General features: G+C 33.5%; 1 protein-coding gene across 1 annotated transcript; it reads left to right on the top strand.

Annotated features, from left to right (window-relative positions):
• Window positions 1-4,969: 4,969 nt before the first annotated feature.
• Window positions 4,970-16,334, top strand: LOC128922029 (ABC transporter G family member 5-like). The gene is made up of 2 exons (XM_054231338.1): window positions 4,970-5,573; window positions 15,649-16,334. The coding sequence occupies exon 2, from the start codon at window positions 16,115-16,117 to the stop codon at window positions 16,328-16,330; it is 216 nt and encodes a 71-aa protein (XP_054087313.1). The 5' UTR covers window positions 4,970-5,573; window positions 15,649-16,114; the 3' UTR covers window positions 16,331-16,334.
• Window positions 16,335-16,660: the final 326 nt, after the last annotated feature.

Consider the following 16,660-nt stretch of genomic DNA (forward strand, 5'->3'; position numbering starts at 1 on the left):
CGATTAGAGGAGCGAGGTGGAGCTTAATAATTTTATTAAAAAAAAAAAAAATCATTCGTATACATTAATGTTGTCGCCTTTAAAATAGGCGTTTATGCCAGCACTTCGTTTGAGAGTAAAACGAAGGCGCTTTCGGAATTCTCTTTGTTTATGAGTTATTTACATATACTCCTCTTTGCGCTTTTAAAAATACCCAAACCAACTAATTGAAGGATTCATTAAGGCTAATGAGACACTATTACAACTGGTACTATCAAAAGCTCTTTCTTGTGCACTATTTCGCAGCTATTGAAATATAGTTAGTATCCAGTAAGTAATACAAATACTCATACTCGCAGTTATAATTCATTTTAGTACACATATTCATATTTGAACTATCGTTTATATTCGAGATATTCTTCTTTTTTCCATATTTTTAGCCTTCAACCAACAAATGCTCAGACTTGTATTTACACTCATCTTTATACTCATACGCATATTCATAATAACCTTCTAAGTCTGTAGTTCTTTAATCAGCTAGCCAATATTTTTATACTATTAACTTGTGCAAATTAATTTTATCCTCTGAAGTCCAATTAAAGCAACCATTTGAAAAACAACTGTTTATCAAAATTTGATTGCAACAAAGTTCTTTCACTGTTAATTTCTATCCATCTTCATTTTTAATTAACACTCAGATGAGCTTAACAAACACAAGCCATATCTATAAATTCACTTACATATTTTTAGCACTAAAATATTCCGTCTATAAGTATAAACGCAGCATCTTAGTTCGTCTTCTAGTCTTCTGGTTATCGTCATCAATATCTCTTGAAGAGCTTTAGCTAAGTTAAACAATTTGTTAGCAACTTTTGCACCAGTCGCTACTTAGTAACACCTACGTAAAGGAAACGCAATTCTTGTTTCATGTTTCTACATTCATTCACTTCTATATACATAAATATGTATCGTATCGTATATCACAGGACACAGCTAATCGAGTCATGCACTTCAACACATAATCTCTAATTACTTCTTCACGTTTTTAATCAAAGTTTGCTCTTCTTACCCACAACTTATTGTTAGATGTAGCTCCATTTTCTCATACATCTGTTACGAAAGTTGATAAATGCGATACCTGAAAGAGTTCAGTAGAACTTTTAGCTTAACAAATCATTCGCAGTTATGTCTCTGCTAAACCACACTGCTCACAAAATATTGGAATGATGTTGACACAAATGTCCAAGATCGATATAAAACAATTTAATCGATTTAATCGACCAGTGCTTGACCCTAGAGACATCTATTGGAAAACGGCGGAAGCAAAGTTGTAGACCTAATACCTTCTCATAATAATGGACGTCTTTGGAGACTTTAATGTGATCAGTGCCAACATGGCTTCTCACGACATACCCTGCAGAAACTAGGAATTTCACCCTAGTCGTAATATTTTGAGAAAAATAGCGTGTGTCCAAAACAGTTGTGTTCCTCCGAGAACCATCCATTTTCCAACAATTAAATCAAACCCCTCCGTCATTTGATTTTTTTTTATCTAAGAAACTGTAATAAGGCTAAACCATTTGTGAACGTTACACTGATTTATTTTACAAAAGATTTGAGAGTAGCTTAAATACCGACAACTTATCGATTTCAGTTATGTTTGATCGTTCAAAATTCACGTATACGATTAGATTTAGTTCTACTCGATATTACGCTAAAAAATCAAAGTGTTGGAAGGGAAAAATTTTTTGGTAGGTTTGTTCTTCATACTTTGGTTGATGGCAACATTTGGTGTAAAAGACCTGTTTCTAACCTACCAAACCGTGGTAGTCATCTTAGAGTACGAATTAGCAGGTAAGTCTCCATTTGGTCTTCATGATACAATCTGTGACCATACATAAACTAGCTAGGGTCACAGTGAAAACTCCTCAGAGTTGTAGAGTTTGCATTCACTCAGAATAAATTCCATAGTCCACATAACCACTGGTTTTTTAGCCTCAAAAGATGGTTGCTCGCATAGATCATATCTCTCGTTATACCCAAAATGGGTTCATCGAATACTGGATATTATCCATAATTTTCTTTCTACATTCTCGTATTCGGACATCATAAACGGTTTTGTGTTTCAATTTTACTGTGTTATATATGGAAGTGGTATTTTTGGGACCCTATATAGTAGAATTAGTTACAAACTTATGGACTGCTTCTCTTTATATAGAAAACATTTTTTTTACATTTGAGAAGTTTTAGAAATGTCCCGACGCAAACAAATTACTATTAGTGAAATCGATGTTCCGTTAGTTAAAATTTAGATTTCCCCATTTCGGTGCACAATACTGTAGCATTCGTCAGCTGAAATATCATAAAGGATCTTATTACTAAGTCATGTGAAATTCTCTTAAATTCCCTCAAGCCTTATCTATCTGCTGGTTTACCTTAAATAACTTGTTCTATTTTCGTCGAATTATTGCGAGACAACAAACCGCAACAACTACATAATGCCACTAGCATCACGTACCAGATTGACTATTTCTTTTCACCTGAAGTGGCTATACTTACATATTTATTCATCTATTTTTATATGCTTTCAACCACATTTGGTACAATTTGGTTAATTTTGCCTTCATATACAAACATACGCATATGTGAGTAGAAACTGAGAATACTCGGCAGAGTTGTTATAGTATTCTCAGTTTCTATACACATGAAATATAACAGTACATAATTATGCTATTTACCGGCACGTGCTTCTACGTCTCTAATCAAACTAATTAATTTGTTAATTAAGTGAATCACTTTATTAACTAGCTCATATGTTAGAGACAAGACATTTTAGCGCTTTGATAATCGATAAGAGATTAGCCAGGGATGAGTGTTACACATACCTACATATGTACATTTGTATGTACCACAATCTTGTTTGTTTGTGTTTGTGTCCTTGTAAATCTTGAATAGCATTTCTTGCATTTCAGCATATCCTTTGTAACATTTCAAGTTTAACAGGTGGCCTTTGCGTATTAACAGAGTGTCTGCAAACTGTTAACAGTGTTTACATTCGGCGATTTTCGGCCGCTGTTTACTGCTGTTGATAACATTTTTCGTTAACAGTGGCATGTTAGTTTGTTTAACAGCTGTTTTCCGTGGACCAGCAGAGAATAGCTGCTCAAGTTATGATTTAGAAATTAAAGGATGTACGTTGAAGATCATGAATATATGCTTTGACTCTTTGACTATGAGCTTATACTAACTTTTTCAGCGAATGCCGGGTCTACATAATCAAAACGGACTTGGATTTTACCGTTAGAGAGAGTACCATTTACAAATTAGTTAAATAAACAAATATCTCTTTTTCACTATGTGAGCGAATTCTCAACCATATTATCCTCAGAAATAATATCTGTCAATTGTTTTAGTATTAGATATTAGCTTGGTTGTACTGTTTAAGTAGAAACATCAACTCCAACACTAGAATTTGACATAAACTCGATTTGGATGGTATTTCAGGGATCTCAGTGGGTCACTCGACATATTGAGATGTTGTCTCACTCTTTCTCCAATTAAATTACATTTAGTTAGACAGCTAAAGGAATCATGTAAAGCGCATAAAGCCTTAAGCGAGCTCAATCTCTCGTACTCAAGTTTTAAGTATTTCCTTCTATGAATCTATAAGTTCAAAAGAGTCGGAATGGTATACTCGGAATTGTATTACGTTCGTATCGTCACAGATTTAGATCTGATCAAAGAGTGAGATGTGAATCTGCAATCTGGATGCCATTGTGGTCAAAAAAACACAAGCTCGGACGGATGGTGGAGTGCCTACTTGATATTATATAGTAAGATGTGGATGCAGTGTACTCTAATCGAACGAAAATTCGGATATAGCCGCCTTAAAAGTTATTATTGCTTTGTGTCTCTTCAACCGGTTTTTAGTCTTCAGTCTATTTCTTAAATGAAAAGGTTTCTTACTTAGTATTGGTAGTTTTTCAGAGATGACAGCTTTACTAATTTATTGGAGGTTGATAAAGGATAGTATGTGCTGTTTCCATACTGTCCTCTGTTAAAACAACCGCTACTGTATGCTTAACTACTAACCTCTTTTATTCGCTCTTAACAAACTGTTGCATGGATTGGACTGCTCTTCAGCTGGTATACGTGGAAACATGGAATATATATATGCATATATCTATCTGTTTAGTCCAAACAAATACTCCTCTGCATTATTCTCATATACTCCGAAAAGTAATAGAGAAGTAATGCAGAGGAGACAAACCGCCCCAACTTCACCTATCACACATTACCCTGTGTACAATATAGAGAAAAGCAAGTGAAGTGAACATCCCGAAAACAACAAAAACCCGAACAAAAACCCGCGCTTTTAAATAAAGTGAACACACAAATTAAAGTAAACACAAACCCACAGTTATACAAAAATCATAAACCAAGTGAAAAACGAATATAACATCAATCCACAAAACCTAAGGGAAATAACAAACCAAGGAGAACGAATCCACACCACGAATTATACCCAACACAACAACACGGAGGAGTAAAACACTATACAACACATAAAAAGGAATACAAACACAAAACAGGTCACTATTTTAAATATCCACTAACACTTAATTCTAAATAATTACATTTAAAACAATTAACAATATTGTCAACACACACCCCAATAAATTTATAAAGTTTAAAATCAACACACTAACTCTTTTCTTCAAACGGAATCGGCCTCATCGTCAACTTAACTCGACACTATCCATCCTGCACTGCTGAGTTCTCGAAATTCCACACCACGAAGTATGTTGTTTCCCAACCGCCGTTTGACCTCCACAGTGTCGCACGAAAACATCGCCGCCACTAACGAACATCCAGTTATCCACCCAGCGCTGTTGCGCATCTCATTTCGTAACAGCGAAATGTTAGTTCAACAGTCGATCTGGCCATAAATAACAACATCGCCGATTTTCCGAACTCAGTTGCTGTTAAACTCGCGCCGGTAACGGTTGTACAACGGAGAACGAACGCTTGTGGTTTTTTGAATATTTGAGAATAAAAGAAATAAAAAGGTCTAAATAAAAATAAAAGTGGTTCATGAAAAGGCTGCGGCGGCAGCGAATGTGTAATATAAACAAGTGAAAGTGTAGAAGAGAGCACATTTGAAGAAAGCTTTCAAAATATGAAGCAACAAGCGGGAGTATTTCAAATGCTTGACCACCAGTAGTTGTTAGTGTAAAATTACTTCAGTGCAACTTTTCTCAAGCGACGAGCAGAAAAACATTAATCCACCAGCTGCTCTCAAGCGAGTCTAACTCTCAGCTTTTTTCGTGTTTTTGTTTATTTTGAAGTGCGAATGCATACATACATACATAACTGAACATCATATCAATTAGTGTGGCAATTAGCCGTTTAATCAGCGCTAAGATAGTGCACAGAATTCATTGCCACTGATAACGGTATACTATATATGTATGTACATATGTATATGACTGTACTTATCAATATATTTTCGGCATGAAATAATTTTCGGTAGCAAAAAACCGATTTAACTGTGTACGCGTGTGTATGGAAGCTGACATGATTCATAGCAAAAGGTAAATAAATAATGTATAATCAGTTCCATATCGAAAGGCCATGTGTTATGTTAGAACGTAAACTTTGTTGGCGTCGGGTGCGACTGAAATAAAATAAAATAAAATATAATGAAATAAAATGAAATGAAATGAAATGAAATGAAATAAAATAAAATAGGATGAAATAAAATAATCCCTACTAATATTATAAATGCGAATGTAAGTTTGTTTGTTACGCTTTCACGCAAAAACTACTGAACCGATCATCATGAAACTTTCTACATATACTCTTGAAGGTACTAGAAGCAACTTTATATTAAAAAAAAATTTTTTACGAAAGATAAAACAATTGTTTGTCAAAAAATCGTCAAATTTAGCTATGTACTTCAGTAATGAAGTTTTACAGTCATGAAGTTTCAACCCTGAATGCTGTAATACCGTCTCATTGTATTACCGGCGGTAACGAAAATATCTAATTCATTTGAATATAATTTCAACTGTTTATAATTTTTCTATATTTATTGTGACTTTCTTCTGTCGTTACATGCAGTATAAAACTATTCCAATTTTTGAGGTTATCCGTAATTTTTGGGGTTAGCTGTTACTTTATTTTTTTAGATCTTACTCGCTGATGTTAATTTTTACTCTGCTTTTTTTTTAAATGCCTCGAAAGCGGAAATCTGGTCTATCTTATGCGGCCCGGGCCGCAAAAGTTGCACGAAATCAAGAAACTTCTGCTCACGCAGAGCTGAGAAGACAACAACAAGAAGAGCAACAAAGAGTTTTGAGAACAGCTGAAACGCCTCTTCAGGCACGAGTTAGTTTAGAAAGACAAGCTGCACTGCAGACAACTAGAAGAGCAATAGAAACACCAGAACAATCGCAGGCGAGAAGAATTCATAATGCAGACATGCAGACCACGCGGCGCAGAAATTTAATGCGTAATGATTGGGCTGTGTTTAATGGTACTGGGTTTCAATATGATCCTTCAATTGAATAACATAATCATCTATTAATTGTTATTGGCTCAATGAATAAAAAATGTCAGTACTGCGATGCTTTTAAATGGAAAGATGAAACTGCTGGAATGTGCTGTTCCGGTGGTAAAGTTTAATAATAATAAGTACTTCATATCCTGTGGAGTTTTTAAATTCACTTGAACTATCGGGTGTACCGTCACATAAATTTCAATTGCAACCAAATGTACCAGTAATGCTTATGCGAAATCTAGATGCTCCTCGGCTATGTAATGGAACAAAGATTCGGATAACAAAATTTGGACACAACATACTTGGTGCTACTATATTAACAGGTGTCGGTAAGGGAAATAGTGTTATAATACCTAGGATACCGGATACCTCGGATATATTTTAACATTTGTTGTTGCATTTCAATAAGCATATATTAAAGTGTTGAAACTTCTGTCTGTAGTAATTTTTAAAAATTGTTGATCTTAGCCAAACAATCAAATTTAGTTATCATATTGACTCATTTCTATTATTATACCCTTGCCCTTTATCTCTCATACTTATTTAATGACTCCACTGCGGGCGAAGCCGCGGGTAAAAAGCTAGTATAACATAAAATAAAATAAAATAAAATAAAATAAAATAAAATAAAATAAAATTAAATAAAATAAAATAAAATTAAATTAAATTAAATTAAATAAAATAAAATAAAATAAAATGGACTGATATTCTTGTATTCAAAATACCGTATTTAAATGCAATTCAATATTAAATTGCAACACTATGCCACAATTATATAAATTGTATGTGGAAATCGGAATTAATTTTTAGTCGCCATGGATTCAAAGCATAGGTTAATCTACTTGATTGAATTATTTGAATATTTTATTTATTATTAATACATTCTGACAGCTCTAAGCAGCTTCCGTTTGTGCAGAAAACCATAATAAATAGTCGGAAGATTATATCAATGACAAGCAAATATTTTCAATAAAATTAAGTGCAAAATAAAATAACTAAATATTTTGAGAGAATTTTCAAATTCACAAATACACAATAACAATCCGCAGACAAAGCAAAAACCACAACATAAATGTATATTTTCACAGTCATAACTTGAAGCACATCTACAGAACGTAAATGTAAGAAAGAATGTAAACAACAACAAAATGCATAACACAGATACTAGAAATATTTAGACTCAATCAACATTGAAAGCCACAGCAACAATATGTCAGGCGTTGACTTGGAATGACCATGGACCAATCTGCATATTGTGGGCGTAAAGGCGTGGTAGACAGGTGTATATCACCAGTAGAGAGTATAGTAAACAGCAACAGCTTAATTTGTAGTACACCAACACAAAGCCACGCTACCAGACTAACAATATACACTCGTGCTCGTATATGTGAAGACCTCCAAACCACACCTTTTGATTGTTTGTGTAGTTTATCCGGTCACAGGAAGGACACAAGAACAGGATGCGATTAAGTAAAGCGAGTTTGCACACACAAACATGCATATATGCACAAAAAATTCGAGATATTTTTTTGGAGCATTATAAGTGCTCAGTTCGGAAAATATAATGGATATGCATGAAGAAGATAAGTAAAGATAACAATGCGCAAGGCAAGTTGAGTGGGCAAAGAATGGGCGGTTGTTGAAATTTAAAAGTATTTGCTGCGTCAATTTGTAAAGATTTATTAGATAAGGCGGCCTTAGTGATGCGGGTCACTAAGTAAAAGGTTAATTTAGAGTACATCGACACAAATAATATTTTCAATATCGACTGAGCAAACCCTGAATACTGTTGAACTCAAGGTATCATAGTCTAAGTTCTGTTAATTTAGTTTAATACCAATTAAGCTAAGTAAAGTTTAAAACAGTGCAGTTTCATTCGTTGCAGTTATGTTACGTTATATTATTTTATGTTAAGAAGATAAGCGAAATTACATAAAATTAAAGATAATAAATTATTTAAGCTTTTTTTGTATGTTTTTTGCAAGTTAAGTTAAGGTAATTCCTTTCACTCAATTCTTTTGCAAAAACTGAATCTTCTTGGTTTTCAACCAAGACTTCTTGAATGGGTATCCTCATATCTTACTAACAGAAAACAACAAGTTTTATTTAATAATATTTTATCCGATTCAATTAGTGTCACTTCAGGGGTTCCACAGGGTAGTCATCTCGGCCCGATTCTGTTCTTGTTGTTCATCAATGATATACCTTCAGTAATTAAGTTTTCAGAAATTTTATTATATGCGGATGATGTAAAACTTTTTAAATCATATACTTCTCATAACGAAAGGACTGAGTTGCAATCGGATTTAAATAATTTAGTTACGTGGTGTCACAAAAATGATATGCCACTGAATCTTAAAAAATGTAAAACGATGTGCTTTTCCCGTAGAACTGTTGATCTTTCCCCCTATGTAATAAATAACTTCAGTTTAGAGCAAGTTTTTAGCTTTGTTGATTTAGGAGTTAATATGGACCCTAAACTAAATTTTAATTCTCATGTAAATTCAATTATCTTAAAAGCTAAAGGTGCTCTTAGCTTTGTTAAACGTTGGTCTAAAGAATTTAGTGATCCGTATATTACTAAAATTCTTTTTACAACATTGGTAAGGCCTATATTGGAGTATGGTTCTGTGGTATGGAATCCTAGCTATCAATCCCATTCTGATAAGCTTGAGTCCGTTCAAAAACAATTTTTACTTTTTGCTTTAGGCGACTTACATTGGGATTCAAGATTGAATCTTCCCCCGTATACTAGTCGTTTAAAACTTATAAATCTTCCCACACTCACTAGTCGCAGAGAAATGCTAGGTATAATTTTTCTAGTAAAACTTCTGAATGGTTTAGTTTGTAGTTCATTCCTTTTGTCTGATATTAAGTTTAATGTCCCATTGCGTTCATCCAGGCAGTTTAGACCATTATTTCTAAAATCTTCTAGAACAAATTTTGAGTTAAATGAACCATTCTGCCGAATATGTCATGATTTTAATTCGCATTCCAGCACATTTGATCCATCTGACTCAATATTTAGCATCAAAAAAACTATTTTGTCTTCTCTTAATAAATAATATTCAGAAATTTTTAACTTTTTGTTTTTATAAATTTTTAAATCTCAGCTGTTGAAATGTTTCTTTCTGTAGCTGAGCAGTTTGAGAACCGGACGCTTAAAAATCTCTTGCCTTTCTAGACTCGGCAAATTCCGCTCGTATGCGGACTGCGCCCCACGCGTCGGTTGGGCGGGAGGAGGGTAATCGTTTGGGTTAATAATAAGTCAAGTTAAGTCAAGTCAAGTCAAGACAAGTCAAGTTAAGTTAACTTAAATAACTTAAAGTTTATAAAAATTAAGAGAGTACTTTAAATTTAGCTTACTTATGTACTTATCAGTTAAATTAGGTTATGTCAAGTTAAGTTAAGTCAAGCAAAAAGAATTACAGCAAAATACTTCAAAATTATTGCTCAATTACTTCAGTCATTTCAATCGCGTAATGTTCAGTTAAGTTACGTTAAGTTAAGTTGAATTAAATAAATCGTAATAAATTAATTTAACTTCCTAAAGTAATTTCACTTTCATTAGGTTAAGTTTAGTGAATTACGTCGAGTTAACTTAAGTAACGCTACGTTTCATAAGCTTTCTTAATTTGATTTGGTATTCTCAGTTTAATATTTCCAAATGAAATTCAGAGCTAAATATAATAATTAAAATTCTACATAACTTTACAAGCATACCGCACACGTTCATTATGCATATGAGTACCCATAATATAAATACATGTGTGGCGCGTTGAAGAAAAGAAGGAAGGAAATTATAATATGCAAAAATTATCGTTGACCGTAGCAGCAATAAAAGCCAAAATAGACAATAAATAAGCGCAACGTTGCCACAGTATGGCAATAAATAAAGTTCTGCGCCGCAAAACACCCTCACCTAGCGGTGTGTGGTGTAAGCGGTGGCAGCAGGTGGTAGTATTTTGCTAGATAAGTGAAAGTAGAAAGTTATGTAGTTTATGCGTTGTGTGCTGAGCGTTGCGTTTGTTTTGTTCTTACTTGTTTTGTTACGAGTTTTGTGCCTTTTACGAGCACCCGAGCTTTTGTTTTTATTATTACATGCTAATTTTTTCCACTTTATGTTGTTATTGTTTTTATTTCTGTTAGTAACGACATTTTTTTTAATGATTTTTATGTGTAATTCTTTTTTGTTGTTTTACAAAGAAAGGAACCCGAAAGCATTTATTGTTGTTGAAATATTTGGGTCTTTTAGTTGTTTACCTTCTCTCGTATTTCTTTGAAGCACAAATCATTTTTTCGCTCGCTTTTGATTACACATTTTATTTTAGCGTTGGCTTTTTATGTCTTTTAGTAAATTATGTGACTACAGCGAGTATCATATCGAGTAAAATTACAGTCTAGACAATGTTATTTAGAATGAATCGCCATTTGTTTTGTCTGTTGATCCTAAGTACTCTTATTATGACCGACGTTACTTAAAAGACAGAATAAACCATTTAGTGGACTTCCGACACCAAGTAAAAATTACTTTCACTGTGGATACATCATCCAGCTGTCGAATGGAGAAGTTCAATCTACCGTATCTACCATCTGTTCGCTAAAGAGTAAACAGTAGGAAACGTTGTTTAAGTAACTACGGCTTCGCAATCGTTACTCCGAAACCACTCAGGTAGAGGATTGTAAGTGATCATTTTGGTTCTTTTAATTTAGAGCTTTAAACCGATCGATTTATATCTGGTGTTAAGAAGCCATCAGTTACTGATTTGAAAACGAGTTTTTCAGACCGGTAGAAATATGAGTTTGTGTTAAATTTCAGGCTTATGACTTTCTAGGAATTTAGTCTTAGTTTATACTCGTACTGTATCGTACTGTACAATGGTGCTTCAACTGACTTACCTCACTTAGGTTTAGACATATAGTTTCTTAGCTTCAAGAACACTAACTCTCTTCTCTTGGAACGTGATCTGGTTTGATTCAATCTTTGTTACGACTTCCTGAAAGTTTATTGATTTAATATCTTCTTAGTGGACGTTTAATATAAGGAAAGTAGTGATATATCTATCTTAATTCTGCAAGTTAATTAAAATGCTCGATGTATGTACTGTTGTATGTAAGTAATTTTAAATTGCACACGTTCGTTTTGAAAACTCATTAATATCAAGTGATTATCTCGAAATTAAGTACTCTTCTGTGTTTACAATATAACACATTGGCGAAAGCACGCAAATGCATTTATGAACAGTGTGTGATAAAGGAATGAATACACTCGTAAAGGTGTCTTGATTTACAGCAATTAAGTTCGGTGTTCTAAATACTTCACTCAACAAGTAGCTTCAAATTGTTTAAACTAAAGTACATCCAACCTCTTCCGAGATCCTACATGATTTAGACTGAGTGTGCTCATAAGATTTGGATAACAAATAGCTATGACAGAAACCACTTTATTTAGAAACATACCTTTACATTTTGATAAACTTTAAGAAGCTGCTTCCTCCATAAATGATAGAACTGTAGACAGATAAACTTTGTCAGATAGAAGCATGTACCTAGAGCATACTGAAAATACTGTAAGGCATATGAGTTAAAACGGGAGTTATTATGTTGGTTTCGTCTTGAAAGTTGGTTTAAAGTTTCACTTATATGCTTAGAATAAAGCTCGAAGTAAGCATATATGAAAGCTTGCTTCCGCCGTTTTCCAATAGATGTCTCTAGGTTCAAGCACTGGTCAATTAAATCGTTTTTAATCGATCTTGGACATTTGTGTCAACATTTACCCTACAAAATTTTGTAGAGATCTGTTTGCATCCCAAACTTATTCTCAGCTGAAAATGTCACTTTTTCAGCCGGATACATGACATTTGCGGCAAATTTTGCCTTTTTTTAATTCCAAGAAAAGTGCGGCTGATGCTCATCGAATGCTCTCGGATGTAACGGCGGAAGCAAAGTTGTAGACCTAATATTGTAATCTAAGCTTTCCCAATTTTTTTTTAAATCATTTATGTTAAATTCTCTTCTTCTGTACGATTTTTTTCACTCACTCTGTTATGAACTTGTTTTCGCGTGTTCAAGTGTTTGCAGCATTAAACGAATTACGTGAATGGGCAAGTTGCAGTTGCGTGCCTACATATATATATTCCGCACATACAATATATAACAACATCAATAAAAACCAATTAAAACATGTACACACACATATGTGTGAATATTTATGAAGTGGCGAGTTATTTACTACATTTTTATCTCCTTTAAATGACATTAAAAGCAATTATGACCACCAAAAGTACACAAGGGTATATACATATATACATACACAGGGAGGAACGTATAGAAGCTGAAGAAGAGTTACTAAGAGTCCCGTAAGTCATTTAAAAACGAATTACGGTTATATATCCATATACTTGTGTATAAACATCTCAATAAATAGATGTGTGACTATTCACAGAAACTTGTCTGTACGCGTGTAAAACAGAATTTAAATCATAGACACATATCGAAACACTTATACACACATATCATCCCATCTACACTCCGCCTTCTGCAAAGTTTACTTACCACAGAGCAGGAAATGGCATGAGTACGGTTCATTTTATAAAATAGTTTTATTGCCAACAACCATAAATATAATAACAACAATAAGAAAAACAATGAAAATATTAACAAAAAATCGAGTTTAGATATTAGACACTTTATTTGTTCCGCACTCACCTTTTAGCTTTGCACTCACACTAACCAATTATTCAAACGAGTATTCACTTCGTAATTTCTGGTTTTTTCAAACTTAGGATCTTTATTCAACAGATTTTAAATTAATAGGCAATTAGTACAATTATGAGGAGGGATGGAATAAAATTGCGATTTAGAACAGCGTCGCGTGACAACTTGTACTCGACGGCGTATCGAAAAGAAGGGGCGAGATCTCCTGTTGCGATCCCTTTTGTATGAGATTGTGTGGCCGGTGTGGTGTCCTCGTGTGTGCTGTTATCGGTTTGATGTATGTGTGTGTATTGGTGTATCGATGTGTAGTATTGATTTGTAGAGCGCTCTTGAGTGTTGTGGATGGTAAGTGGTGATGTGGTGAGTGTGCTGAATGTAGCGTGTTAGTGATGTGTATTTGCATGTGGAAATGGTGTGTGTCCAGGGTGATTAGAGCTTCTCAGGTGTTGGTGTTGGTGTTGGTATGGTGTTTACGTGTAATGTGTTGTCTTGTTAGCCGATTGAGACTCATTTAGCCAGATATATTAAAAAATAAATGCAATTAGTGAAATGAAAATGCATGGAAAAGTTGCAAACTAATTTGCAAAGCTACGGGGAAAAAAGTATTAAAAGCATATAAAAACAAGAAGAACAAATGTAAAAATATGTGAAAACAAATTTCAAAACTTTTCTACTCTTTTAATAGAAAGAGATGGGTCGTAGAGATTTAAGTTCATCAAAGTGTCGAAAGTGACTTAACCCACATACACCTGATGAACGGAAGACGCTCAATTATATATATCATTTTAATAGAGTACAAAATATGATACATTAGGGTGGGTCAATTTTATATTTTTATTTGATATTATTAGCTTCAGACACGACAAATAGTAAAATAATTTAATATATTCATTTATATATTTTGTTTTCCAAAGCGCATAGAGTATATTACATTTTTAAGAATTCAGTTCAGTTTTTAAGATAATTTAAATAATAAAAGGTATAATAAAAGTAAATATTTTTACATTTTATGCTGACTTCATGAATATAAAAATAGTATGTCACTCTATAAACCCTTTGGCATCAAATTTTCTATTTGGTATGCCATTTCATTTGTAGTGAGAAACTACATTTTGTATTCCATATAAAGATAAACTATAGCGGTATATAATATTTTTTAGCTATAAACCTGTTGAGAATTCCAAGCATGCATGAGAATGGAACTAACAAATTAATTTAATTTAATTACTGTTATCGAAAAAGTTCATATAATACACAAATTTGTAAATTTGGAAAACCTTTTTCATATAAACTTCTTTAGAATTCCAAGCATGAGTGGATATTAAATGAAAACGTATTATTACAACTTATGTGGACAATATTATTCAATATTACAACGTTGAAAATATATATTAGCTTTCTGGGTACCTTTTGAACCTTCAAAGTCTCTATTTGAAGGCACAAACTGAATTCAATTCTACGTTGCAGGAGAAAAGTCAATTATGAAAAATATGGTCGGAAACCGTGCGATAGATAAACTTTAAAATCATAGTTTATGGATCGTTATTTAGGTATAAAAAGTTCTCAAGAATCGATTACCGTGGCATTAATTTTAGGAAGCTATTGGTATCCTGCTATATAATTCTTCCCAGACGAAGATTGAGAATTTGTGAACATCTCTAGGGCTAGGGATTTACTAGCAGAAATCAAATATAATTTGTCAATCGATCTCAAGACTTTTTGTATATTATGTTTAGTACTGAGTTGGATTAAAAAGGATCTTGCTTAAAGTATTGTCTTTTATCTGTAATTATTAGTTACATGGTATTTCACTCTCCGTTATCCAGGTCGAATGCGGTGGTAAATCAATATTGATAACAAGCCACAAAAAACTAAGGTTAACATATTTCGGATTCGATAGGCCTTTAAGATATTCGACGTAAGCAGAAGCGGCGACTTCCCATGAAATATTTTCACATTTAAACACACCACACCATCTTGTCCTTCACTTAAAAATTATTATCTAAAACATAGCATGTAATGAAATGTATTCCGTTGAAGTCGGAGCAAATGAATTAAAAGCAAATACTTTTATAGACTTTTGTAGCCGTGAACTTTGGGTGGCGCACAGACAGTGCAAATGCCTGAGGTGAAGCGGTTAAAAGAAAGAGAACAATTAATTACAAAAGGCGTGACCTTTTACACAGCGCGAAATAAATTAGTAATTGAGAGTGGGTAGTCAGTGGGTAGTAATCACTCTGATTGTGGGAAGGAGTAAAAGCAGAAAAGTGTACTTTAAACAATTAATATATTTGAAATTTTTATTTGATAAATTAAAATATTTTAATAAATAATTACAAAAAAAAATTCTACAAAAAAATTTAAAATTTTATTATTTTATTTTTTTACAGACATTCAAAGGCAGACTTTTGAAATTCGACTAACAAGTGATACATCGTCTTTGAGAAAAATAATTATATGATTAATAAAGAATAATGTGAGCTGAAATTTCTGAAAACCTTTCAAATGCATTGAAATGCGTTGCTCATACGCCCGACCCAACCAGCGGTATACATATGATAAATTACCAACAGCAGCGAAGGCATAAAAACTACAAAAAGTGATTGAGTGTTATCTATATTGGCTATAGGCCACAGCATACACCTGTAATACCAGTTCAAAGAGTGATTGCAAATTATTCAAGTGATTATTTAAGCGCAACAGCGCCAACTAATTAAATGAAGCTAATTTGTGCAAGTGCGGAAAGTGTGGCTTAAACGTAATTAAATAAAAATAGGTGCATAAAAAATACAAAAAACAAATTTTATACGAAACAACAATAACAACAAACAGTTTAAACGTCTAGCAATCGACAGCATGACCGAGAACCATGATAAACACGCCGCCAGCAGTGGCGACAGCACAGAAATTGCCATCAGTCACAATAACAACGCACAAGGCCAGAGCACAACTGTCGGCGGCGATGGCAACAACATCAAACCGAAGGATAAGAAAAATGACAGCGAAACGACAGTCGCGCTGGCGGATACGCAACATGAAGGTGAAAAGGATAAAGCGCCGCATGACAGGTGAGTGAGAAAGTGTGGCAAATGAGAGAGAATGCAATAAAAAATGACTATGTATAGCACGAGACACACATATAAACATAACTGTATTTGATAAATATTTAAACCATGTTGTGTGTATATAAATATGAAAAATATATATTTACAAAGTGCTCAAGCTCTGTATATACATACAAAATTGAAAGTGTGTATGTTGGCCAGCCGCCTGACTGCACGTTGTTGTTTATACAAGTTGGGGGAAATCGTTATGTACATATGTACATATTTATATATATTACGAGTACATATGTGTAACCGTCAAGAAAAGACAAATGACTGCTTTGTCTAAGCCAAGTGA

Source organism: Zeugodacus cucurbitae, chromosome 5, assembly GCF_028554725.1.
Source record: "Zeugodacus cucurbitae isolate PBARC_wt_2022May chromosome 5, idZeuCucr1.2, whole genome shotgun sequence".
Classification (NCBI taxonomy): domain Eukaryota; kingdom Metazoa; phylum Arthropoda; class Insecta; order Diptera; family Tephritidae; genus Zeugodacus; species Zeugodacus cucurbitae.